Raw genomic sequence first — 27,389 nt, 5'->3', positions numbered from 1 at the left:
CCATATTTATTTATTTTATTAGTTAATTTTTAAAAAATTAAATCAATTATTTAGTTTTATTTATTAATTGGTTTATCTAGTTTAAGTTACTAATTTAGTAAAGTCACAGCAATATAGCAATATTCCAGACCCCTTGAGATAAAGGTCAATGTTCCATTAGCCTTGTTAATTATTTTTATACCTTACCACTGGTTTTTAGTGATTTTTGTACATGGATTCTTAAATCTCTCTGCTCATTCATGGTTTCTAGCTTCTCACCATATAGAAAATACTCTGATCGATCTTTCTTAGGTCCAAAGTGGATGACCTCACACTTCTCCACTCTGAACTCCATTTACCACAGTTACGTTTTTGCGATTGGAAGCCTGTGACCAGTGGTGTACCACAGGGATCAGTGCTGGGACCCTTGCTGTTTGTAGTGTACATTAATGATTTAGACATGAATATAGAAGGTATGTTCAGTGAGTTCGCAGATGACACGAAAATTGGTGGTGTTGTAAATAGTGAGGAGGAAATCCTTAGATTACAGGGAGATACAGATGGGCTGGTAAAATGGGCGGAGCAGTGGCAAATGGAATTTAATCCTGAAAAGTGTGGGGTATTACATTTTGGGAGAACCACCAAGGCAAGGGAATACACAATGGATGGTGGGACCCTAGGAAGTACAGAAAGTCAGAAGGACCTTGGTGTACTTGTCCATAGATCACTGAAGGCAGCAGCACAGGTAGATAAGGTGGTTAGGAAGGCATATGGGATACTTGCCTTTATTAGCCGAGGCATAGAATATAAGATCTGGGAGGTTATGATGGAGCTATATAAAACGCTAGTTAGGCCATAGCTGGAGTACAGTGTACAGTTCTGGTCACCACACTATAGGAAGGATGTGACTGCACTGGAGAGGGTGCAGAGGAGATTCATCAGGATGTTGCCTGGACTGGAGCATTTCAGCTATGAAGAGAGACTGAAAAGGCTAGGGTTGTTTTCCTTGGAGCAGAGAAGGCTGAGGGGGGACATGATTGAGGTGTAAAAGACTATGAGGGGCATTGATTGGTTAGATAGGAGGAAACTTTTTCCCTTAGCGGAGGGTCAAGAACCAGGGGGCATAGATTTAGAGTATAGGGCAGGAGGTTTAGAGGGGATTTGAGGAAACATTTTTTCACCCAGAGGGTGGTTGGAATCTGGAACGCACTGCCAGAAGAGGTGGTGGAGGCAGGAACTCTCACAACATTTAAGACGTATTTATATGAGCACTTGAAACGCCATTGCATTGAGGGCTACGGGCCAAGTGCAGGAATATGGGATTAGAATAGTTGGGTGCTGAATGGCCGGCACAGACACGATGGGCCGAAGGGCCTGTTTCTGTGCAGTATAACTCTATGACTCTATGCCCATTTGCTCAATCAATGTCTTTTTGCAACTTCCTGCTCCCATCTACACTACTTACTTCCATCCACGGCCTGCTGCCCATTGTTCCATCACAACTCAAGCAGGATCTGTGGGCATGATTTTTAAAGGTCACTAAAGGCTGGAGCAGGCGTGGGCACAATTTGAAGATTACGTTCTTGGAGTTCAGCACTGGGTCCCGCCACCTCCGGAATGTGAAGCCATTTGTAAAGGGATGCTGGGAGGAAGGGAAAGGCAACCCCGCACGCCTCCAATTTAGTGCCTTTAAAGCTCACTGCGGAGCTCATTAACAGGCTCGTCAGCAGCAATTTTGAATTCTCAATGGTAGAGCACTGGGAAAACACCATGTCTGGAACACAGCAGGGATTAGAAGATGGGAACTATGCAGGGGCCATGAGGGCTATGGGAAGGGCTGATTCACGTGATGCAGAGGTCCAAAATAAAGCTCAGCTGCTCCAAATGTGCCACAGAGTAGTCACTGCTGGAGCTGTAAGACTTGCTTTTCTCAGTGGTGAGTGGTAGGAATCTGGAGAGGAACACGAGCCCGTTGGCATCACTTGGGCACCTGGGGTTGGCAGGGGAAGGCCTGGTGAATGCACAAACCCAGACTGAGGGTGTTGAGATGGGAACAGGCTACTCTGACATTGGACAGAGCAGCCAGGATGAGCTTCAGCAAGTGCAACCTCCTGGACAGCAGGAGGCCAGAGGAACATATGGGGGGGGGTGGGTGGGTGGTGCTGCAAGGGGAAGAAGGCGCTACCTTAGACATCAGGTCTACCACCCAAGGGTCAGCGACCTGCAACTGACAGAGTGCTAGTGCCGTAGAAAGCTGTGCCTATCCAGGCAGATGGTCTCGGTCCTGTGTGCTCTGATCCACAATAACCTGAGGCCTTGTGGACCCCACGGAAGTCTCTTACCTGCAGCTGTCAAGGTCCCTGTTGCAACCAGGTTATTCCAGGGATCAGCTGTGGACCGAGGTGGCATCTCACTGTCGACAGTTCATCATGCAATCAGGCAGGTCGCAGATGCCATAATGAGGAGGGCGGGCGGTTACATCCACTTTGACACAGATGGGCTTGCGCAGGCACAGAGGGCATTGGGTTTTGCCTCCATTGCTGGATTCTCCCAGATGTAGGGCTTCATCAATTGAGCCCATGTGGCCATCAAGACACCCAGGGACTGGCCAGTGAGATCCATTAACAGGAAGGGTTTCCAGTCCCTCAACATCCAACTGGTCAATGACCACAACAAGAGCTTACTCCATGTGTTACTCGCTTTCCTGGCAGCTGCCATGACTCCTTTATTCCCCCCCAGTCCAGGCTGCCTCGGATCTTCATCCCCAAAAGGGCGTGGATGGATCCAAGGGAACAAGGGAAATCCCTTGAAGAGATGGCTACTGATCCCTCTACGGGAGCTCCAGACAGAGGCATAGATGTGATACAACCAATGCCACGTGCTCAACAGGCCAACCATTGAACAGGCCACTGGGCTTCTGAAGAAGCAATTCCAGTGCCTGGAGCGGTCAGGTGGCACCCTGTAATACCCTCCTGCAAGGGTCTCGGTCATTGTGGTGGTCTGCTGCACTCTCCATAACATGGCACTCCAGAGAGGTGTGGACCTTGAGGACAGTGAAGACCTGGAAGGAGACAGCTTATCAGGAAAAGAGCAAGAGCAAGAGAGGAGGAGGAAGAAGAGGCAAAGAGGGATAACACTGAACAGAGAGGTGCCCCTGCTGCACAACAAGGTGGCCTCCTCTTGCCACCCTTTGGGAAGAGAACCTCCCTCCCCTTCCTCACGGCTTCCAGCATTAGATCCAGGTCAGCATTGATGAAGCGAGGGTCTGCCTTGCTCCTTGCGGCAGGCCTTCAGCTCTTCTGTAACATCTCACTTCTCTCTGGCATAGTGGAAGGTTTTAGCACAAAATGTAGATTTCTCCCTCAGTGATGGCGGCTGTGGGGTGTCTACATGAGACCCACACTTCATCTGATCCACCTCCATTCCTGGTCCCACTGGCTCTAAGTGGCCAGGTTTACCCATTTGAAAATCTGAACCTCAATCAGTTTCCCACAGGAGGCAAATTTCTGACCCAAAACCAGACCCAGTTCCTGTTTCCCGCTTCCATAATGCAAATCCAGCCTGTGTCTCAGCAGGATCACTAAGAAGCAACACTGTGAACACTCTCTGTGCCAACTGATTTTCAATATTCTCGCTGGGGCAAAGACCCTCTGCCCAGCCCAAAACCGGATAGGAATGGCATATCTGGAAAAGGCAGTGTGGGTGCAGGAAACAGAGCTCTGTTATCAAAGAATGATGCTGCACAGGAGAAGACCATTTGATCCATCGGGCTGGATATTACTGGTTGGGTTGTGATTTTGACATCCGCCTCAATTCTAGGTCGGGAACCCGAAAATCGCCAATTAAAAAGTTGTCTCTAGGAACCCCACCCAATTAAGGACGGCAGGTGGACCAGGGAAGCAGGAGGCCCAATCGGAGGGCCTGCAGTGAGGACTGGCCGGCAGCCCTACCAGCAAATGTTCGACTGAAGATGCCCACAACCTTTCCAGGCCATCGGTGTGAAGGGAAAGTCCTTCCAGAGGATTGGTTTTGGCCGCGACGGTGGCCTTTTGTCTTGGCGGTGCTTTTATTGGGGCATGGAGCCTCTGACTACGTTTTCATCCCGGCCTGCCGCCATCAGACTGCCTCTAGAGAGCTGGTGGACTCCACACATGATGGGGTGGAGGGGGCTGGGAGGGGCGGTCACTCCGATGACGGGAATATCCTATCCCCATCAGAAAATGGCCCCTAAATAGTGTAGTTAGAGCAAGCTGCAGACTTTTCTCCCGCCTGCCCCGGGAAATTCCACTGGAAGCAGGAATGCATCACGGAGCAGCTCCCCCCTATTTTCGTGGACCTCCTGCCTCCAACCCTGTCTCCATAGGGCCGGGAAAATTAAGACCATCAAGTCTGTGCCTTTGGTAGAATTATCAAATTAATCCCACTCTCCTGCTCTTTCCCCATGGCCCTATAATTTTTTCCCTACAAATGTTTAGTCAATTCTCTTTCTAATGTTACTAAGGAATCTGCTTCCACCACCCTTTTAAGTCAGTGCAATCCAGATCACAACTCATTGTGTAAAAAAAAAAATTCTCATGTCTGCTCTGGTTCTTTTGACAACCATTTTAAATCTGTGTCCTCTGCTTATTGGTCCTTCTACTATCGAAAACAGTTTCTCCTTATTTACTCAATCAAACTGTTCATGATTTTGAACATCTCTCTAAAATCTCCTTTTACCCTTCTCTGCTCTAAGGAGAACAATCCCAGCTTCTCTCGTCTCTCTACATCTCTGGTATCATTATAGTAAATTTATTTTGCACCATCTCCAAGGCCTTTACAACTTTCCTGAAGTCTGGTGCCAGAACTTAACACAATATTCTAGCTCAGCCCTAACCAGTGTTATATAAAGGTTCAGCACAACTTCCTTGCTTTTGTACTCTGCATTTCTGAGTAAATCCAAGGATCCCATATGATTTTTAATAGTCTTCTGCCACCTTTGTGTACATACACACCCAGGTCTCTCTGTTCATTTTTTATTCATTCATGGGACGTGGACGTCATTGACAATTGGCCTTTAGAAGGTGGTGGTGAGGCACTTTCTTGAACTGCTGCAGTCCATGCGGTATAAGTACATTGCTGTTAAGGACCCCGATTAAAATTATATTGTTTAGTTCATATTGTGACTCCTCATTCTTATCAAAATGTATCACTTCACACTTCTCTGAGGTAAATTTCATGCGCCACATGTCTGCTCATTTTACCAGTCTGTCTATGTCCTCCTGAAGTCTGTTACTATCCTCCTTGGTGTTTACTACATTCCTCTGTTTATACCATAGAATCAAGGCTACAGTACAGGAGACCATTCAGCCCATCATGTCTGTGCTGGCTCTCTGCAACAGCAACTCAGCTGGTTCCACTCCCCTGCCTTTTCCCTGTAGCGCTGCTAACTTTTGCTCTTGTGTGTCAGCCATGGCTCAGCTGGCAGCACTCTTACCGCTGAGTCACAACGTTCCAGGTTCAAGTCCTGCTTTGGGGCTTAAGCACAAAAATCAATGCTGACTCTCCAGTGGAGTACGAAGGCAGTGCTGCACTGTAGGAGGTGCTCTCTTTTAGATGAGACATTAAACCGAGGCCCCATCTGCCTGCTCAGGTGGATGTAAAAGATCCCATGGCACTATATTGAAGAGAGCAGGGGAGTTATGCCCAGTGGCCTGGCCAATATTTATCCCTGAATCAACATCACAAAAACTGAATATCTGGTCATTATCAGATTGCTGTTTGTGGGAGTTTGCTGTGAGCAAATTGGTTGGTGGTTGTCAAAAGTGCTATATAAATGCAAGTCTCTCTTTGCTTCAGGTGCTTATCCAATTCCCTTTTGAAAGCCACAACTGAACCTGCCGCTCAGGCAGTGCATTCCAGATCATAACCACTCACTGCGTAAAAAGGTCTTTCCTCATGCTGCCTCCTTTGCCATTCATCTTATATTGGTGTCCTCTAGTTTTCGTCCCTTCCATCATTATGAACAGTTTCTCTCTATCTACATGGCCTAGATCCCTCATAATTTTGAACACCTCTATCAAATCCCCTCTCAACCTTCTTTTCCCGAAGGAGAACAATCCCAGCTTCTCCAATCTATCCACTGATCTGAAATCTTTCTTCCCTGTAAACATTCTCAAAAAATTCTTCCACTGTTCCTTTTATTCCATGGTCTTCAACTTTGCTGGCAAGTCTATGAAGTGGCACTTTATCAAACACCTTTTGGAAGTCTCTGTGCACCACATCAACTGCATTACCCTCATCAACCCTCTCTGTCACCATATCAAAAAACTCAATCAAGTTAGTTAAATATTTTTTACCTTTAACAAATCTATGCTGCCTTTCCTTAATTAATCTCCACCGTCCAAGTGACTGTTAATTTTGTTCCAGATTATTGTTTCTAAAAGCTTAAATTGGGATTATCATTACATCCTTTTTTGAAGAAGGGTGTAACATTTGTAATTCTCCAGTCCTCTGGCACCACCCCTGTATCTAAGGAGGATTGGAAGAATATGGCTGTTGGTTCTGCAATTTTTACCCTTACTTCCCTCATGGAATAGGAGGGTCAGTGATGGCCATGAAACCACTGTCGATTGTTATAAAAATCCATCTGGTTCACTAATGTCCTTTAGGGAAGGAAATCTGCTGTCCTTACCTGGTCTAGCCTACATGTGACTCCAGACCCACAACAATGTGGTTGACTCTTACATGCTTTCTGAAATGGCCTAGCAAGCCACTCAGTTGTATTTAACTGCTACGAAGTCAATAAAAAAGAATGAAACCAGACAGACCACCTGGCATCGACCTAGGCACTGGAAACAACAACAGCAAACCCAGCCCTGTTGACCCTGCAAAGTCCTCTTTACTAACATCTGGAGGCTTGTGCCAAAGTTGGCAGAGCTGTCTCACAGACTGACATAGCAACAGCCTGACACAGTCATACTCATGGAATCATACCTTACAGACAATATCCTAGATACTGCCATCAATATTCCCGGGTGTGTCCTGCCCCACCGGCAGGACACACCCAGCAGAGGTGGCAGCAAAGTGGTATACAGTCAGCAGGGAGTTGCATCGACTCCGGACTCCATGAAGTCTCATGACATCAGGTCAAACATGGGCAAGGAAACTTCCTGCTGTTTGCTACCTACCGCCCTCCCTCAGCTGATGAGTTAGTACTCCTCCATGTTGAACACCACTTAGAGGAAGCACTGAGGGTGGCATGGGCGCTAAACGTACTCTGGGTGGGGGACGTCAATGTCCATCATCAAGAGTGGCTCGGTAGAACCACTACTGACCGAGCTGGCCGAGTCCTAAAGCACATTGCTGCTAGACTGGGTATGCGGCAGGTGGTGAAGACACCAACAAGAGGGAAAAAGATACTTGATCTCATCCTCATAAATCTGCCTGCCAAAGATACATCTGTCCATGATAGTTTTGGTAGGAGTGACCACCGCACAGTCCTTGTGGAGGCGAAGTCCCGCCTTCACATTGAGGATACCCTCAATCATGTTGTGTGGCACTACCACCGTGCTAAATGAGATAGATTTTGAACAGATCTAGCAATGCAAAACTGGGCATCCATGAGGCGCTGTGGGCCATCAGTAGCAGCAGAATTGTACTCAACCACAATCTGTAACCTCCTGGCCTGGCATATCCCTCACTCTACCATTATCAAGCTGGAAGACCAACCCTGGTTCAATGAAGAATGCAGGAGGGCATGCCCGGAGCAGCACCAGGCATATCTCAAAATGAGATGTCAATCTGGTGAAGCTACAACACAGGACTACTTGCGTGCCAAACTGCGTAAGCAGCATGCGATAGACAGAGCTAAGCGATCCTATCACCAATGGATCAGATCTAAGCTCTGCAGTCCTGCCACATCCAACCGTGAATGGTGGTGGACAATTAAATAACTAACTGGAGGAAATAAAAACAAGAAATGCTGGAACCACTCAGCAGGTCTGGCAGCATCTGTGGAAAGAGAAGCAGAGTTAACGTTTCGGGTCAGTGACCCTTCTTCGGAACTGACAAATATTAGAAAAGTCACAGGTTATAAGCAAGTGAGGTGGGGGTGGGGCAAGAGATAACAAAGGAGGTCTAGATTGGACCAGGCCACATAGCTGACCAAAAGGTCACGGAGCAAAGGCAAACAATATGTTAAAGGTGTGTATCTCTGACACCTCCCTTCCCTTCCTCGACTTCTCTGTCTCCATCTCTGGGGATAGGTTGTCTACTAATATCCATTATAAGCCCACCGACTCCCACAGCTACCTCGACTACACTTCTTCACACCCTACCTCCTGTAAGGACTCTATTCCATTCTCCCAGTTTCTCCGTCTCCGACGCATCTGCTCTGATGATGCTACCTTCCATGACGGTGCTTCTGATATGACCTCCTTTTTCCTCAACCGAGGATTTCCCCCCACTGTGGTTGACAGGGCCCTCAACCGTGTCCGACCCATTCCCCGCACCTCTACCCTCACCCCTTCCCCTCCCTCCCAGAACCGTGACAGGGTTCCCCTTGTCCTCACTTTTCATCCCACCAGCCTCCATATCCAAAGGATCATCCTCCGCCATTTTCGCCACCTCCAGCGTGATGCCACTACCAGTCGCATCTTCCCCTCCCTTCCCCTGTCAGCATTCCGAAGGGATCGTTCCCTCCGCGACACCCTGGTCCACTCCTCCATTACCCCCACCACCTCGTCCCATGGCACCTTCCCCTGCAATCACAGGAGGTGTAATACCTGCCCATTTACCTCCTCTCTCCTCACTATCCCAGGCCCCAAACACTCCTTTCAGGTGAAGCAGCGATTTACTTGTACTTCTTTCAATGTAGTATACTGTATTCGCTGCTCACAGTGTGGTCTCCTCTACATTGGGGAGACCAAGCGCAGACTGGGTGACCGCTTTGCGGAACATCTCCGCTCAGTCCGCAAGCAGGACCCTGAACTTCCGGTTGCTTGCCATTTCAACACTCCCCCCTGCTCTCATGCTCACATCTTTGTCCTGGGATTGCTGCAGTGTTCCAGTGAACATCAACGCAAGCTCGAGGAACAGCATCTCATTTACCGATTAGGCACACTACAGCCTGCCGGACTGAACATTGAGTTCAATAATTTCAGAGCATGACAACCCTCCATTTTACTTTCATTTTTAGTCATTTTTTCTTCCTTATTTTACATTCTTTTTTACATTTTTTACCATTTTTTTTGCATTTATTTAATTTCATCTTAGTCTGTTCAGTTTGCTTACCCACTGTTTTTTTCAGGTTTACACTTGCTGCTGTTCAATATTCAGTATATTAACACTTAATCTGTACTAATGCTTTGTCTTTCAACACACCATTAACATATTGTTTGCCTTTGCTCCGTGACCTTTTGGTCGGCTATGTGGCCTGGTCCAATCTAGACCTCCTTTGTTATCTCTTGCCCCACCCCCACCTCACTTGCTTATAACCTGTAACTTTTCTAATATTTGTCAGTTCCGAAGAAGGGTCACTGACCCGAAACGTTAACTCTGCTTCTCTTTCCACAGATGCTGCCAGACCTGCTGAGTGGTTCCAGCATTTCTTGTATTTATTTCAGATTTCCAGCATCCGCAGTATTTTGCTTTTAACTAACTGGAGGAGGTTGCTCCATCAATCTCCTCATCCTCAATGACGGGGGAGCCCAGCACATCAGTGCGAAAGATAAGGCTGAAGCATTTGCAACAATCTTCAGCCAGAAGTGCCGAGCTGATGATCCATCTTGGCCTCCTCCTGAAGTCCCCAGCATCACAGATGCCAGACTTCAGCCAATTCGATTCACTCCGCGTGATAGCAAGGAATGACTGAAGGCACTGGATACTGCAAAGGCTATGGACCCTGACAATATTCCAGCAAGAGTACTGAATACCTGTGCTACAGAGCTTGCCGCGCCCCTAACCAAGCTGTTCCAGTACAGCTACAACAATGGCATCTATCCAGCAATGTGGAAATTTCCCAGGTTATGTTCTGTACACAAAAAGCAGGACAAGCGCAACCCGGCCAATTACCGCCCCATCAGTCGACTCTCAATCATCAGTAAAGGGATGGAAGGTGTCATCAACAGTGGCATCAAGTGGCACTTACTCAGCAATAATCTGATCAATGACGCTCCGTTTGGGTTCCACCTGGACCACTCAGCTCTTGACCTCATTACAGCCTTGGTTCAAACATGGACAAAAGAGCTGAACTCAGGAGGTGAGGTGAAAGTGACTGCCCTTGACATCAAGTCAGCATTTGACCGAGTATGGCAGCAAGGAGCCCAGGCAAAACTGAAGTCAATGGGAATCAGGGGGAAAGCTCTTCGCTGGTTGGAGTCATACCTAACGTAAAGGAAGATGCTTGTGGTTGTTGGAGATCAATCATCTGAGCTCCAGGACATCACTGCAGGAGTTCCTCAGGGTAATGTCCTAGGCCCAACCATCTTCAGCTGCTTCATCAATGTCCTTCCTTCAATCAAAAGGTCAGAAGTGGGGATGTTCGCTGATGATTACATAATTTTCAGCACCATTCGCGACTCCTCAGAAATTGAAGCAGTCCATGCAGAAATGCAGCAAAACCTGGACAATATCCAGGCTTGAGCTGATAAGTGGCAAGTAACATTCGTGCCACACAGGTGCCAGGCAATGACCATCTCCAACACGAGAGAATCTAACCATCTCCCCTTGGCATTCAATGGCATTACCATTGCTGAATCCCCCACTATCAACATCCTATTGGCTACCATTGACCAGAAACTGAACTGGAGTAGCCATATAAATACCGTGACTACAAGAGCAGGTCAGAGGCTAGGAATCGTGTGGCGAGTAACTCACCTCCTGACTCCCCAAAGCCTGTCCACCCTCTACAAGGCACGAGTCAGGAGTGTGATGGAATACTCTCCACTTGCCTGGATGGGTGCAGCTCAAGCAACACTCAAGAAGCTCAACACCATCCAAGACAAAGCAGCCCACTTGATTGGCACCTCATTCACAAACAATCCCTCCCTCCACCACCGATGCACAGTGGCAGCAGTGTGTACCATCTACAAGATGCATTGCAGCAACACACCAAGGCTCCTTAGACAGCACCTTCCAAACCCGCGACCTCTACCAACTAGAAGGACAAGGGCAGCAAATGCATGGAAACAGCACCACCTGCAAGTTAACCTCCAAGTCACACACCATCCTGACTTGGAACCATGTCACCGTTCCTTCACTGTCGTTGGGTCAAAATCCTGGAACTCCCTTCCTAACATGGACTGCAAGCGGTTCAAGAAGGCAGCTCGCCACCACCTTGTCAAGTGAATTAGGGATGGGCAATAAATGCTGGCCTGGCCAGCGGCACCCACATCCCATGAATGAATTAAAAAAAACAGCAAATTGTAGAAAATAGTTGCTTTTCTGACTGGAGGATGATAGACAGAGGTGTTCCCCAAGGGTCAGTGCAGGGACCACTGCTTTTTTGCTATATTTAAATGACTTGGATCTTGGAATTTGCTGACAACACCAAACTTGGAGGTACGGCAAACAGTGAGGATGATATGAACCACCTACAAAAAGACATAGATAGGTTAGCAGAATGGGCCGAAAGGTGGAAGATGCAATTTAATGCTGACAAGTATGAGGTGATGCATTTTGGCAGAAGAAATAGGGAGAAGTAATATATACTTAATGGCACAGTTCTAAAGAGTATGCAGGAAGAGGGACCTGGGGGTGCATATTCATAGATCTTTGAAGGTGGTAAGACATACTGAGAGAGTGGTTAGCAAAGCATATGGGATCTTGGGCTTCAGAAATAGAGGCATTGAGCACAAAAGTAGCGAGATTATGCTAAACCTTTAAAAAGCTCTGGTTGGGCCCCAGCTGGAGTATTGTGTCCATTCCTGGTCACCACATTTTAGGAAGGATGTGAGGGTTGTTGAGAGGGTACAGAAGAGATTTACCAGAATGGTTCCAGGGATGGAGGATTTTAGTTACAAGGTTAGGTTGGAAAAACTGGGTTTGTTCTCCTTAGAACAAAGGTGATTGAGGGGAGATTTACCAGAAGTGTACAAGATTATGACAGGCTTTGGTAAGTTAGATAAGGAAAAACTGTTCCCATTAACAAATAGTACTAGGATTAGGGGACACAGATTGAAGGTTTTGAGCAAAAGATGCAGGAGGAATATAAGGAAGCATTTTTTTACGCAGCGGGTGGCAATGACCTGGAACATACTGCCCACAAAGGTGATGGTAGCGAGACAATCAAAGACTTCAAGAGAAAGTTGGATGACCACCTGAGAGAAATAGAATTGTAGGGCTATGGGGATCGAGCCGGGTAGTAGGACTGACAGCATAGCTCTGTGGAGAGCGGGTATGGACTCGATGGGCTGAATAGCCTCCTTCAGACACATCCCATCTGGTCCTGGTGACTCAGCCATATTAAGTACCTCCTCTTTATCAATTTTTAGTACATCCAGTGTCTCAACTACCTCCTCTTTCATTATGACTTTGGCAGCATCTTCTTCCTTGGTAAAGACAGATGCAAAGTATTTATTTAGTACCTCAGCCATGCCGTCTGCATAGATCCCCTCTCCGGTCCCTAATCAGCACCCTCCTCTCCTCCTACTATCTTTTTACTATTTATATGCCAATAGAAGATTAGATTAGATTAGATTAGAGATACAGCACTGAAACAAGCCCTTCGGCCCACCGAGTCTGTGCCGAACATCAACCACCCATTTAGACTAATCCTACACTAATCCCATATTCCCACCAAACATCCCCACCTGTCCCTATATTTCCCTACCACCTACCTATACTAGTGACAATTTATAATGGCCAATTTACCTATCAACCTGCAAGTCTTTTGGCTTGTGGGAGGAAACCGGAGCACCCGGAGAAAACCCACGCAGACACAGGGAGAACTTGCAAACTCCACACAGGCAGTACCCGGAATCGAACCCGGGTCCCTGGAGCTGTGAGGCTGCGGTGCTAACCACTGCGCCACTGTGCCGCCCCTGTGCCGACTTTTGGATTCCCTTTTATCTTCTCTCACTCTCTCTTTAATTCTCTTATTTTCTTTTTCATTTTCCCTCTGAACTTTCTATATTCAACCTGGTTCTCACTTGTATTATCAACTTAACATCTGTCATATGCATCCTTTTTCTGTTTCATCTTACTTTCAATCTCTTTCATCATCCAGGGAGCTCTGACTTCGGTTGCTCGACCTTTCCCCCTCGTGGGAATGTACCTCGCCTGTTTGCAACATCTCCTCTTTTAAAAGCAGCCCATTATTCTGCTGCAGTTTTTATTGCAAATTTTTGATTCCAATTTACATGGGCCAGATCTGTTCTCAACCCACTGAAAATGGCCCTCCTCCAATTAAGTATTTTTGCTCTAGGTTGCTCGTTTCCCCTTTCCATAGCTAACCTAAACCTTATGGTATTCATCACTTTTCCCTCAGTGTTCCGCTACTGACACTTGGTCCACTTGACCCACCTCATTCCCCAGAACCAGATCCAGCAATGCCTCCTTCCTGGTTGGGCCAGAAACATATCAATCAGCAAAATTCTGCCAAACATATTTCAAAAACTTTTCCCTCTCTCTGTTCTTTACACTATTACTATCCCAGTTTACATTAGGATAACTAAAGTTCCCTATTATTACTTCTCTATAGTTTTTGCACCTCTCTGTAATTTCCCTGCAAGCTTGCTCCTCTATATCTTTCCCACCAGTTGGTGGCCTATAGAATACACCCAATAGTGTAATGGTACCCCTGTTGTTTCTTAATTGCAAATTCTGAAAACATGCCCCGCAGACACAAATCCAGGTCATTAATATATAACAAAAAGAGCAGTGGTCCTAATACCAACCCCTGGGAAAGATGACTACATACTTCCTCAAGTCTGAAAAGCAACCACTCATCACTATTTTCTGCTTTCTATCCCTTTCTTTCTGCTTCTTAAGCCACCACTGCCCCTATAATGCCACGAGTTTTATTTTGCTAATAAGTCATATCCTGTTAGGCAGACTGAAAGCTGTCCTTTCAAGAATGCATAAGTGGAAGCTGGCCTGGATCATGTCCACCCTTGCGTGATTGGCTAGTTTTTGCAGATGAGTCGTTGTTTCCCAGTTGGCCCGCTTGCAAATCCGGAATACCCGGCTCGAAGCTAGATCTGTGTTCACCCCTTTTCTTTTATTGATCCCACATTCCTGGGGAGGAAGTCATTCTCAAAGCAGGCGTGGGTCGGGGAAAGCGCTCCAACACTATCACTCTTATCTGTTGAGAGCAAAGGGAAACTGAAATCATGCTATGATTCCCTATAGTTAATAGCTTCCTTGTTCTCAGAATACTGACACTCAGAACTCAATACAGAGTTAAACGTGAATGGGTTTCTCACACTGATCTCTGCTGGCGTGATACGCCTGCTTGTAGGCCGCTGTTTGACTGTCGCAGCTCGGGAGTCTGCTGCCACGTTCTCCGTCCTGGCTGAGCGATCGGCTGCTGCAAGGATCTCATCCAATTTTTCTAAAACAAAATTAAAACAGTGCATAAGAAAGGACAGGATATCACATCAGAGAGGAGAGAATATTGCATCAAAGAGAGGATATTGCAGAAGATGCCATATTATGTCAGAGAAGATAGTATTGTATTTGAAAAGACAGGATAATACATCAAAGAAGAAAGGATATCACAGGAGTAAAAACAGGATATTGCATCAGAAAAGATAGGGTATGACATCCTTTCTTCGTTGATGTATTATCCTGGGTTATGAATTCAAGTCCCATTCCACAAACTTCAGCGCATAATTTAGGTTGGCAGTTCAGTGCACTATGAGAGAGTTCTACAGTGCAGGAGGTGAGATGTTAAGCAGAGAGTATCCTCTTAGGTGAACATAAAAGATCCCATGGCATTGTTCAAAAAGAGCAAGGGAGTTCTCCCAGTATCCTGGTCAATATTTATCCAAACACCTAAAGCAGATTATCTGGTCATTATTTCCCTGCTGTTCATGGGATATAGATGTGTGCAAGTTGGTAGCCAGGTTTCCTACAACACTTCAAAGTGACTATAATTCAAAGGTATTTCATTGCTCTAAAGGCCTTTGGGGTGTCCTGAGACAGTGACAGGGCAGTGTAGTTTTTTTCTTTTTTTTTGATGAAGTAAATAGATAAGAATTAATTCCACTGGTCACTGAATTGGTAACAGGAAGGCATCAATGTAAGATTGTAACCAAAAGAACAAAGCGAGAGGTTGGGAACAATATTTTTGTGCAGAGGGTTGTTGGGACATGAAATGCCTCATTAGAAAGCGTGGGGAAAGTGGAATCCAGAAAATGTTTTCTAAGGGAAGGGGATAAATATTTGAAACAGAAAAGTGGAAAAGAGTCTGGAGATAGAGCGGGGGATAGTACTTTCAGAGAGTCGGCACATGTGTGATGAGTCGAATGGCCTCCTTCTGTGCAGTATAATTAATAAGTCTCAATACAAATTTGACACTAAGTATCTTCTCTGAATGAAATGCTCTGGACTACCCACACCACCGTCTCCCAAATAGATTTGTTCCTGAATGCTCATCTCAGCAGGTCAGCTGATTAATGCTGCATTATATGGACGGCTGATTGGACAGCCTCGTAACATCAGCTCCAAGTGTTTGTTACAAAACAAGAAACTGTGATGTTCTGTGTGAAAATAGTCGGCTTATTGGTGAAAGTTTTGTGCTTTGAATGTGACACTCAGCAGGCAAGGAACAAGTGCCTCTCGCTATTAAACCCACTAATTAAAGTTGCTAATTAAAGCTGTTTATCACCATGATAATGTGCTGATTGGATTCAAGCAGCACATGTCAGGCATTTAAACTGATGTAAACTACTCTATGACTCACTGGAACAAGGATTGGGATTTAACTCAGAGGTGGTGGCCCCGCCCACTGGCTGGAGAGTGGGTGGTGAGCCCGTCTCCACTGGCCCAAAAAGCTACGATGTAATTTTGTGTGGTATGCCTGAGGTCATGGCTTCTGCCCCTATGAGGCAGAATGTCCCGCCTCCAACAGTTGCTGGCCAATCAGAGGGCTGGCAGCTCTTCAGTCCCAGCAGTGCCACTGGCCCCGGATCCAGCCAGTGATGGAGGCCTGGTGTTCAGGTAAGTGGGGCGGGCTCACTGAGGCCTGTCTGACTGGCCCCAGCAAGGCAGGGGGAGGGAGTGGTATGGAATCAAGACAGGCGGCCCTTTCCCTTGGGGGGCCCTCCATGGGGCACAGGGTGCATGAGCAGGAGGGCCCACCCCCTGAGCTTGCAATCAGGCCACCAGGGTATAACCGGCAGCCTCAGCATGAGACAAAAACAAGAAATGCTGGAATCACTCAGCAGGTCTGGCAGCATCTGTGGAAAGAGAAGCAATGTTAACGTTTCGGGTCAGTGACCCTTCACTGAGTTCCGATGAAGGGTCACTGACCCGAAACGTTAACTCTGCTTCTCTTTCCACAGATGCTGCCAGACCTGCTGAGTGATTCCAGCATTTCTTGTTTTTGTTTCAGATTTCCAGCATCCGCAGTATTTTGCTTTTATTTTAGCCTCAGCATGAGGCATGGCCAACCCTCACCAGTGGTAAAATAACAGTGGCAGCAGGAAGAGGGCCTTAAGTGGTCATTAATTAGCAGGGGATAGTACTTTCAGAGAGCCGGGACATGTATGATGGGTTGAATAGCCTTCTTCTGTGCAGTATAATTAATAAGTCTCAATACAAATTTGACACAAAGTATCTTCTCTGGATGAAATGCTCTGGACTAACCACACCACCCTCTCCCAAATATACGTATTCCTGGATGCTCATCTCAGGACTGCTCCTCCCCACACTATCCCATCTAACACTCCCATGGAAGGTACAGCACGGGTTAGATACAGAGTAAAGCTCCCTCTACTCTATCCCATTAAATATTCTCATTTTCACATCTCCACTATTTACCCCTGAACTCCAGGCTCCTCTAGCCCACTAGTGGAATACCCGATCATTTCAGCCTGCTCCTTTTGCTACAATCTCCAAAGCAAGTAGTCTCTTATCCAGCTCCTCAGTAACATAGAAATGAAATGAAAAAGACCATTGGTGTCCATCTGGCCAGTCTCAGAGTCCAGTAAAGCCCCCTGCCCAACTCTTTCCCCCTTACATCCCTCAATCACTTCTTTTGCCAAAACATTCTATCCAGCTCCTTCTTGAATTTGCTGACACTATCACTGCCACTGTGTCCTGGACTGTCTGTCCCACACATTCCTCTCTCTCTGTGTGAAGTAGTTATATCTATACTGTCTTCTCACCTTCCCTCAGCTAAGTTTCATCTGTGCCCACATTGCACAGTTTATGGTTGTATTATCTTTATCCCTCCAGTAACTTAGAACCATAGAACCATAGAAAAGTTATGGCACAGAGGGAGGTCATACAGCCCATCGTATCTGTGCCAGATAAAAAAAAAAACTAGCTGCCCAATCTAATCCCACCTTCCAGCACCTGGTCTGTAGCCTTGCAGGTTAAAGCACTTCAGGTGCATGTCCAGGTACCTTTTAAATGAGTTGAGGGTTTCTGCCTCCAGCACTGATCTGGATAGTGAATGCCAGACGCCCACCACCCTCTGGGTGAATAGTATTTCCTCATGTCCCCTCTAATCCTTCTACCAATCACCTTAAATCTATGCCCCCTGGTCATTGACCTCTCCGCTAGGGGGAAACAGGTCCTTCCTGTCTACTCTATCTAGGTCTCTCATAATTTTGTACACCTCAATTAAGTCACCCCTCAGCCTCCTCTGTTCTAAGGAAAATAACCCCAGCCGATCCAATCTTTCCTCATAGCTGCAACTTTCGAGTCCTGGCAACATACTCGTAAACCTCCTTTGTACTCGCTCCAGAGCAATTTTGTCCTTTCTGCAATGTGGTGACCAGAACTATACGCAATACTCCAGCTGTGGCCTAACCAGCGTTTTATACAGTTCCAGCATTACATCCCTGCTTTTGTATTCTATACCTCGGCCAATAAAGGAAAGCATTCCACAGGCCTTCTTCACCACTTTATCTACCTGTCCTGCCACCTTCAGGAACCTGTGGACATGCACTCTAAGTCCCTTAGGAACCTAGGAACAGGAGGAGGCCATTCAACTCTTTGAGCTTGATCTGCCATTCACTTAGATCATGGCTAATCTGTACCTCAACTTCATTTACCCGCCTTAGCTCCATATCCCTGATACCCTTACCCAACAAAATCTATTGATCTCAGTCATGAAACACTGATTGATCCAGCATCTAGAACCATTTGGGGGAGAGTGTTCCAGATTCTTTCCCCCAAAAAGAAGTATCTCATATGCCACTAGGCACAGAAGATTCTAACTACTGAATTAATTAACGAACTGACTAACTAATAAACAGCAATCCAAAGTTGACAGTGAGATCTAGCGAACTAGTTGATCATGAAAGAAAGACAAGACTTGCATTTATATAGAGCCTTTCACAACAACATGATGTCCCGAAGCACTTTGCAGCTAATGAAGTACTTTTTGAAGCGTAATCACTGTTGTAATGTAGCAACGCGGCAGCCGATTTGCATACAGTTAGCTCCCACAAACACCAATGGGATAATGATGGGATAATCTGTTTTTGTGATGTTGATGAAGCGATAAATATTGGCCAGGACATTGCAGATAATTCCACTGCTCTTCTTCGAAATAATGCCATGGGATCTTTTACATCCACATGAGAAGGCAGACGGGACCTAGGTTTAATGCCTCATCCGAAAGACGGCACCTCTGAGAGTACAGCACTTCCTCAGTACTGCACTGGAATGTCAGTCTTGATTTTTGAAAGTCTTGCATTTATACAGACCCTTTTACAACTCAGGATGCCCCAAAAGATTTTACAGCCAATTAAGTAGTTTTGAAGTGTAGTCACTGTTGTAATGTAAGAAATGTGGCAGTCAATTTGCACACAGCAAGGTTCCACAAACTACAATATGATAATCACTAAATCATCTGTTTTTTAATGATGTTGGGTGACCAGACAGAGGCCATAACCGGTACTACAACAAGTATATTAATGTGAAGCGAGGTGGGATCGGTGGTGTCGCCATGTTGCTGGCTGGTTACGTTCTCATCAGTTACGTCTGGGAGTATGATCACCTAAAGCATGAGCGTTGGAGGAAGTACCACTGATCCGCAGCTGAATTCCAGATCAATCCGCTCGCTGCATTTATGGAATTTTAAAGAAACGAGTGTTCGAGTCAGAATCATGGAAAATAAAATTAGAACCAGTTTCAATGTCAAAAAAAAGTGGGGAGAACTCACCTGCTCTTCTTCCATGGAATCATTCACATCCACCACACAGGGCCAACTGAGCCTCTGTTTAACTTCTCAGCCAAAGGATGACACAATCGGCCATAAACTTGCCTTTTCTCAGTGTTCTGCAGACACACTTTGCAGCAGGATAATGATCACAGCAGGAAGTCCAGTTGATTTTCTCTCTCCCTAGTTCAGGGGCACAAGAACATTTGGAGCAACTCTAGCAGAACCTCCGCTGGGGAACAGCTAACTGAGCACAGAGCTGATGTTGAAGCTGGGAACTTCCTGGTCTCTATGGTTGTGTCGCACTGGGCAGTGCCCTGAGGCAGGATTTTCCCTGTGGGCTTCAGAACCCGGACATCAGTGTCAAATGAGGGTCAGAAGCCCATCCCTGTGGGGAACAGTCTGTGAGTTTCCCTGAATTTGCCAATTAGTGGCCAGAGGGCGTGATCACCATTCAACTAATGATAGCGGGAGGGCTCTCAAAGCTGATGGGACAAAAGGAGGCCCTTCAGCACTGAAGCAGCAGACTGTCTTTTCAAGTAAGTGAGAGGGTAACCAAAGTTGGAGATGCCCTCTCTCTAATTTTATAAAGTTTTCAATAAAAAATAGAAACAGCAGCTGCTACAGCTGAAGCCAGGCAGGCGGGGAGGGTCACATCCACCCCCCAGGTCTTCCGCTGGAAGGCTGCCTCCAGGCAGCAACACTGTTCCCCGACACCTCTGGGTCCTGGAGGCCGACCAGAAAATTCCAGTTGGCTTCTGATAATCGGCCTAAATATCCCTTAAACAGCCTTAATTGGCTACCCACCACTTGCAGGTGGTTAGTCCTGCCACCTTACATCCTGCCTCCAACGAAATGACCTGGGGGTGGGATGATGCCAGGAAACCGGCAAGCTGGCTGGTGGTGACAAAATTCAATGCTTGCCCACCTCCATGCCTGTCCCCATGAGGGTCTAAAAATTCAGCCCCTGGTCACTGAGAAGGAGCAGTCATGGAGCAAAGGCTGTTGAAAGACAAAGCATTAGTACAGATAGGGTGTTAACAGACTACCTGCCCATTTACCTCCTCTCTCCTCATTATCCCAGGCCCCAAACACTCCTTTCAGGTGAAGCAGCGATTTACTTGTACTTCTTTCAATGTAGTATACTGTATTCACTGCTCACAATGTGGTCTCCTCTACATTGGGGAGACCAAACGCAGACTGGGTGACCGCTTTGCGGAACACCTCCGCTCAGTCCGCAAGAAGGACCCTGAGCTTCCGGTTGCTTGCCATTTCAACACTCCCCCCTGCTCTCATGCTCACATCTCTGTCCTGGGATTGCTGCAGTGTTCCAGTGAACATCAACGCAAGCTCGAGGAACAGCATCTCATTTACCGATTAGGCACACTACAGCCTACCGGACTGAACATTGAGTTCAATAATTTCAGAGCATGACAGCCCCCCATTTTACTTTCATTTTTAGTCATTTTTTCTTCCTTTTTTTTACATTCTTTTTTTACATTTTTTACAATTTATTTTTGCATTTATTTCATTTCATCTTAGTCTGTTCAGTTTGCTTACCCACTGTTTTCATGTTTGTACTTGCTGCTGTTCAATCTTCAGTCCGTTAACACCCTATCTGTACTAATGCTTTGTCTTTCAACATACCATTAACATATTGTTTGCCTTTGCTCCATGACCTTTTGGTCAGCTATGTGGCCTTATCCAATCTACACCTTCTCCTTTGTTATCTCTTGCCCCACCCCCTGCCACACTTGCTTTATAACCTTTGACATTTCTAATATTTGCTAGTTCCAAAGAAGGGTCACTGACCCGAAACGTTAACTCTGCTTCTCTTTCCACAGATGCTGCCAGACCTGCTGATTGGTTCCAGCATTTCTTGTTTTTATCTCTGTAACTGGGCAATGTCTCGCCACTGTTCTCATGTTCACTAACTGGGCAACGTCACACCACTGTGTAGAAGCCCAGTAAGTAGGCAATGTCCCATCACTATGTACAAGCTCAGTAACTGGGAAATGTCCCACCACTGTGTACATGCTCCGAAACTCGGCAAAGTCCCAAAATTGTGTACATGCTCAGTAACTGGGCAATGTCCCACTACCCTGTCTATGTACAGTAAATGCCACAGGTCCGAAACTGCTCATATCAAAGTCACAATTGACATACTATGCGATTGTGACAAAGGTAAACTATCCCTCCTCGTCCTTCTTGACCTAATTGCAGCCTCTGACATGGCTGACGATAACATCCTTGTCCAAAGCCTCTCCACTGTTGTCCAGCTGGGTGGGACTGCTCTCACCTGCTCCCACACTGTTATCTCTGGTATCACTCAAAGATCTATCCTTGGCTCCCTATTTCTCCTCTTCATGTTGCCCCTCAGCGACATTATCCAAAAACACAGCGTTAGTTTTCACATGTACGCTGACGACTGTTATATATTTGGCTCTTTATGCTGCCACCGTATAGAGTCTAAACAGAGAGGTTGTCGGACTGTATTGTTTAAACATGAATCTTTATTGTATAGTAACTATATATATTCCACACTAGCTTGTGTGTCTCCTTCAAAAGCCATTCTGTAACTGTTCATGAATCTCTCCCACATGTTCACTTACATCATCATGGTGGATGGTAATCTTTACATTCTCTCAAGATTAACCCTTTGATACCCTTATACTACAATGACAACCAGTTCTACCTCATCGCCACCTCTCTCGATTCCTCCACTGTTGTTAAATTATCAGACTGCTTATCCAACTGCTTATCCGACATCCAATAGTGGGCGAGCAGAAATTCCCCAAATTAAATACTGGGATGACCATTATTTTCGGCCCCTGCTACAAACACCATTCCCTAGCTACTGACTCCATCCCTCTCCCTGACATCTGTCTGAGGCTGAATGTGACTTCGCAACCTTTGTATCATAATTTGACCCTGAGATGAGCTTCTGATCACACATCCATGCTATCACTAAGACTGTCTAGTTCCACCTCCATAACATCACCCAATTCCAGCTTTGGCTCAGCTCATCTGCTGCTGAAACCGCCATTCGTGCCTTTGTTACCTTCAGACTTGACTCTTCCAATGCACTCCTGGCTGGCCTTCCACTATCTACCTTCTGTAAATTTGAGGTCATCCAAAATTCTGCAGCCTGTGTCCTTAGTCGTACCACATCCCATTCACCTATCACCCCGTGCTCACTGACCTACACTGGCTCCCGGTCAAGCAACACTTTGATTTTAAAATTCTCGTCCTTGTTTTCAAATATATTCATGGTTTTGCCCCTCTTTATCTCTGAACTCTCCTCCAGACTCAAAATTCTATGAGATATCTGCACTCATCTAATTCTGGCCTGTTGAGCATCCCCGATTTTAATTGCTCCACCATTAATGGCTATGCCTTCAGCTGCCTCGGCCCTAACTTCCAGAATTCCCTCCCTAAACCTCTCTGCCATTTTTTCCTCCTTTAAGACGCTCCTTAAAACCTACTTTCACCAAGCCTTTGGTAATCTGTCCTAAAATCACCTTATGTGGTTTGGTGTCAAATTTTGTTTTATAATGCTCTTCGGGATGTTTGATTATGTTGAAGGTGCTATAGTTGTTGCTTTTGCTGTAACTGGGGAATGTCCCACGCTGTGTATTGTTTTGGTCTCCTTACCTAAGGAAGGATATCCCTGCCATGGGAGGGGCGGAGAATCAGAGCGGCAGCGGCCGCAATGGAACCCAACGGCAGGATTGCTGATTCTGATCTTCCCTGGGGCAGCAAAGCTCTGTGGTGGCATCTCTGCCACTCTGCGATGGGACCCTACTTTAAATATGGTAAGAACCTCTTTGCATCCATTTGAATGTAATTCACCACGATCTTACCATCCGTTCCCAATCTTGAGCTCGCTATGTGACACTCATGCACCTTCACTGTCTCGTCCATGAGAAGCTGGCGCCACTGAGGTGGGAAAAGGGTCAACTCTGCATCGTATGTACGGATAAACGGGGGAAGGGATCAACTCTGCATTTGGAAACACTGTCTGCAGGGCGCCCCTAGGCAGCAGTGATCATAATATAATGAATTTTCAATTCAGGTTGAGCGAGAGAAGAATGGGTCTAAGACTAGTATTTTAAATTTAAATATGGGCAATTATGAGGGCATGAAAGTAGAGTTAGCTAAGGTGAACTGGCAAATTAGGTTAAGGGATAGGTCAATAGAGATGCAGTGGCAGTCATTTAAGGGGATATTTCAGAATACACAGAATAGATACATTCCAACGAGAAAGAAAAATTCCAAGGGGAGGGTCCACCACCTGTGGTTAACTAAAAAGTTAAAGATGTCAACAAACTTAAAGAAAAACCATATAATTGCACAAAGATGGGTGGCAGGTCAGAAGATTGGATAGAATATAAAAAAAGCAAAGAATGGCTAAAAGATTAATAAGGAGGGAAAAATTAGAGTAAGAGAGAAAGCTAGTTAGAAATATAAAAACAGATAGTAAGAGTTTCTATAGATATTTAAAAAGAAAAGAGTTAACAAAGTGAGCGTTGGTCCTATAGAAAGTGAGTCTTGTGAATTAATAATGGAAAATAAGGAGATGGCAGATGAATTGAACAGATATTTTGCATGGTCTTCACTATAGAGGATACAAGTAACATCCCAGAAATAGCTGTAAGTCAGGAAATGGAAGGGACGGAGGAACTCAAGAAAATTACAATCACCAGGGAAGTGGTACTGAGCAAATTGCTGGAGCTGTGTGCTGACAAGTCCCCGGGTCCTGATGGACTTTACCCTCGGGTCTTAAGAGATGTGGCTATGAGATAGGTGATGCTTTGGTTTTAATTTTCCCAAATTCCCTAGGTTCTGGGAACGTTTCATTAGATTGTAAAATAGCCAATGTAATTCCTTTATTCAAAAAGGGAGGGAGACAGAAAGCAGGAAACTGCAGGCCAGTTTGCTTAACATCTGTCACAGGGAAAATGTCAGAAGCTATTATTAAAGACGTTATTGCAGGGCACTTAGAAAAATTCAAGATAATCAGGCAGAGTCAACATGGCTTTGTGAAAGGGAAATCATGTTTAACCAATTTATTGGAGTTCTTTGAAGAACGGCACAGTGGCGAGCACCATAGCCTCACAGCTCCAGCAACGCGCGTTCAATTCTGGGTACTGCCTGTGTGGAGTTTGCAAGTTCTCCCTGTGTCTGCGTGTGTTTTTGCCGGGTGCTCCGGTTTCCTCCCACAGCCAAAGACTTTCAGGTTGTTAGGTAAATTGGCCATTATAAATTGCCCCTAGTATAGGTAGGTGGTAGGGGAATATAGGGACAGGTGGGGATATGGGATTAGTGTAGGATTAGTATAAATGGGTGGTTGATGGTCGGCACAGACTCGGTGGGCCGAAGGGCCTGTTTCAGTGCTGTATCTCTAAATAAATATAAATAAATAAAGTAACATGTGCTGTGGATAAAGGGGAACCTGTGTATGTACTGTACTTAGATTTCCAGAAGGCATTTTTCCACATCAAAGGCTAGTGATGAAAATAAAAGGGGGTAGGGGGTAACATATTGGCATGGCTAAAAGATTGGCTAGCTAACAGGAACAGAGAGTATGCATAAATGGGTCATTTTCTGGTTGGCAAGATGGTAACAAGTGGTGTGCCACAGGGTCCAGTGCTGGGGCCTCAACTTTTTACAATTTTTATAAATGACTTGGGTGAGGGGACCGAAGGTATGGTTGCTAAATTTGCTGATGACACAAAGATAAGTAGGAAAGTATGCTGTGAAGAGGACATGAGGCTACAAAGGGATATACATAGGTTAATTGAGTGGGCAAACATACAAACATACAAATTAGGAGCAGAAGTAGGCCATTTGGCTCCTCGAGCCTGCTCCGCCATTCAATAAGCTCATTGCTGATCTGTTTGTGTTGCAAATTCCACACTCCCATCTACTCCCAATACCCCTTGATTCTCTTGCCTAACAAGAATCTATCTACCTCCGCCTTAAAAATATTCAATGTCCCTGCCTCCTTCACCTTCTAAGGCTGGGAGTTCCAAAGTTGTACAACCCTCCAACAGAAAAAATTCTCCTCATCTCTGTCCTGGAAGGGTGTCCCCTAATTTTAAAACAGTGCTCCCTAGTTCTGGACTCACCACAAGAGGAAACATCCTCTCCACATCCACCTTGTCAAGACCGTTCAGGATCTTATAAACTTCAATTAAGTCTCCCCTCACTCTTCTAAACTCCAGTGAAAACGAGCCCAGTCTGTCCAACCTTTCCTTATAAGCCAACCCACTCATTCCAGGTATCAATCTAGTAAACCTCCTCTGAACCGCCTCCAATGCATTTACATCCTTCCTTAAATAAGCAGATCAAAACTGCACACAGTATTCGAGATTTGGTCTCACCAATGCCCTGTTTAACTGATGCATAACATCCTTACTTTTATTTTCAATTCTTCTCGGAAGAAGGATAGCATTCCATTAGCCTTTTTTATTACCTGCTGTACCTGAATACTAACTTTTTGTAACTAATGCACTGGAACACCTAGATCCCTCTGCACCTTGGAATTCTGTATTTGTTCTCCGTTTAAGTAATACACTGCTTTTTTATTCTTCCTGCCAAAGTGAACAACTTCACATTTTCCCACATTATACTCCATCTGCCAGATTTTTGCCCACTCACTCAACCTATCTATATCAGTCTGCAATCTCCTTATGTCCTCTTCACAACATACTTTCCTACCTATCTTTGTGTCATCTGCAAATTTAGCTACCATGCCATCGCTCCCCTCATCTAAGTCATTGATATAAATTGTAAAAGGTTGAGGCCCCAGCACAGACGTCTGCAGGACTCTACTCGTCACATCCTGCCAATCAGAAAAGGTCCCATTTATGCATACTCTCTGCTTTCTGCCAGCTAGCCAATCTTCTATCCATGCTAATATGTTAATGCCTACACCATGAGCTCCTATTTTGCGCAATAAACTTTTATGTCAAATGCCTTCTGGAAATCCAAGTACAATACATCAGCTGGCTCCCCTTTATCCACAGCACATGTCACTACTTCAAAGAACTCCAACAAATTGGTTAAACATGATTTCCCTTTCACAAAACAATGCTGACTATTTCCGATTAGCTTGAGTTTTTCGAAGTGCCCAGCTACAACCTCCTTAATAATCGATTCTAACATCTTCGCCATGACAGATGCCAAGCTAACTGCCCTATAGTTACCCTGTTTTCTGCCTCTCCCCCTTCTTGAATAGAGGGATTATAGTATGATGGAAAGATCTGGCAAATGGGGTATAATGTGGGAAAATGTGAAATTGTCCATTTTGACAGGAAGAATGAAAAGATGCATATTATCTAAATGGTGAGAGATTGCAGAGCTCTGAGATGCAGAGCGATGTGGATGTCCTAGTGCATGAATCACAAGAGGTTAGTATGCAGGTACAGCAAGTAATTAGGAAAGCTTTAGAATGTTATCGTTAATTGCAAGGGGAATTGAATACAAAAGTAGGGAGGTTATGCTTCAGCTACACAGGGCATTGGTGAGACCACATCTGGAGAACTGTGTACAGTAATTGGTCTCTTTATTTAAGGAAGGATGTAAATGCGTTGGAAGCAGTTCAGAGAAGGTTTAGTAGACTAATATCCGGAATGGGCTGATTGTCTTTTAAGACTAGTCTGCGAATAGGCTTGTATCCGCTGGAGTTTAGTAGAGTATCAGGTGACTTGATTGAAACATATAAGATCCTGAGGGGTCTTGACAGGGTGGATGTGGAAAGGATGTTTCCCTTGTGGGAGAATCTAGAACTAGGGCTCATTGCTTAAAAATAAGGGGTCTCCCATTTAAGACAGAGATGAGGAGAAATTTTTTCTCTCAGAGGGTTGTGAGTCTTTGGAATTGTCTTTCTCAAAAGGCGGTTGAAGCAGAATCTTTGAATATTTTTAAGGCAGAGGTAGATAGATTCTTGATAAGCAAGGAGGTTAAAGGTTATCAGGTGTAGGCAGGAATGTGGAGTTGAGGTTACAAGATCAGTCGTGATCTTGTTGAATGGCGGAGCAGGCTCGAAGAGAGGAGTAGCCTACTCCTGCTCTTAATTCGTATAATCGTA

General features: G+C 45.5%; 2 protein-coding genes across 16 annotated transcripts in view; one reads left to right on the top strand and one right to left on the bottom strand.

Moving 5' to 3' along the window:
* shank3a (SH3 and multiple ankyrin repeat domains 3a) overlaps positions 1-27,389 on the bottom strand; it is a 1,286,992-nt gene that overhangs the window by 119,098 nt on the left and 1,140,505 nt on the right. For all 15 annotated transcript variants that reach the window (XR_010977672.1, XR_010977671.1, XR_010977670.1 and 12 more), the window contains one exon: positions 14,382-14,509. Coding sequence is in view for 12 of the 15 variants with exons in the window: in XM_068059355.1 (XP_067915456.1) it covers positions 14,382-14,509 (128 nt within the window). In the remaining 3 variants the exon portion in view is untranslated. The remainder of the gene's footprint in view (positions 1-14,381; positions 14,510-27,389) is intronic.
* Positions 16,013-19,260, top strand: LOC137384770 (ATP synthase subunit f, mitochondrial-like). Its single transcript, XM_068059205.1, has 2 exons — positions 16,013-16,119; positions 19,018-19,260. The coding sequence occupies exons 1-2, from the start codon at positions 16,013-16,015 to the stop codon at positions 19,163-19,165; spliced, it is 255 nt and encodes an 84-aa protein (XP_067915306.1). The 3' UTR covers positions 19,166-19,260.

This window comes from Heterodontus francisci, chromosome 27, assembly GCF_036365525.1.
Source record: "Heterodontus francisci isolate sHetFra1 chromosome 27, sHetFra1.hap1, whole genome shotgun sequence".
In the NCBI taxonomy this organism is placed as follows: domain Eukaryota; kingdom Metazoa; phylum Chordata; class Chondrichthyes; order Heterodontiformes; family Heterodontidae; genus Heterodontus; species Heterodontus francisci.
The sequence above is the reverse complement of the archived record's forward strand: the minus strand, read 5'-3'. Positions and strand labels throughout refer to the sequence as shown.

Bases quoted from the DNA above. Each gene is read 5' to 3' on its own strand.
- LOC137384770 (XM_068059205.1), top strand. From the start codon at position 16,013: ATGTCCCGCCTCCAACAGTTGCTGGCCAATCAGAGGGCTGGCAGCTCT. The intron at 16,120-19,017 runs GTAAGTGGGGCG...GTGACCAGACAG, and splicing joins GATGGAGGCCTGGTGTTCAG to AGGCCATAACCGGTACTACA.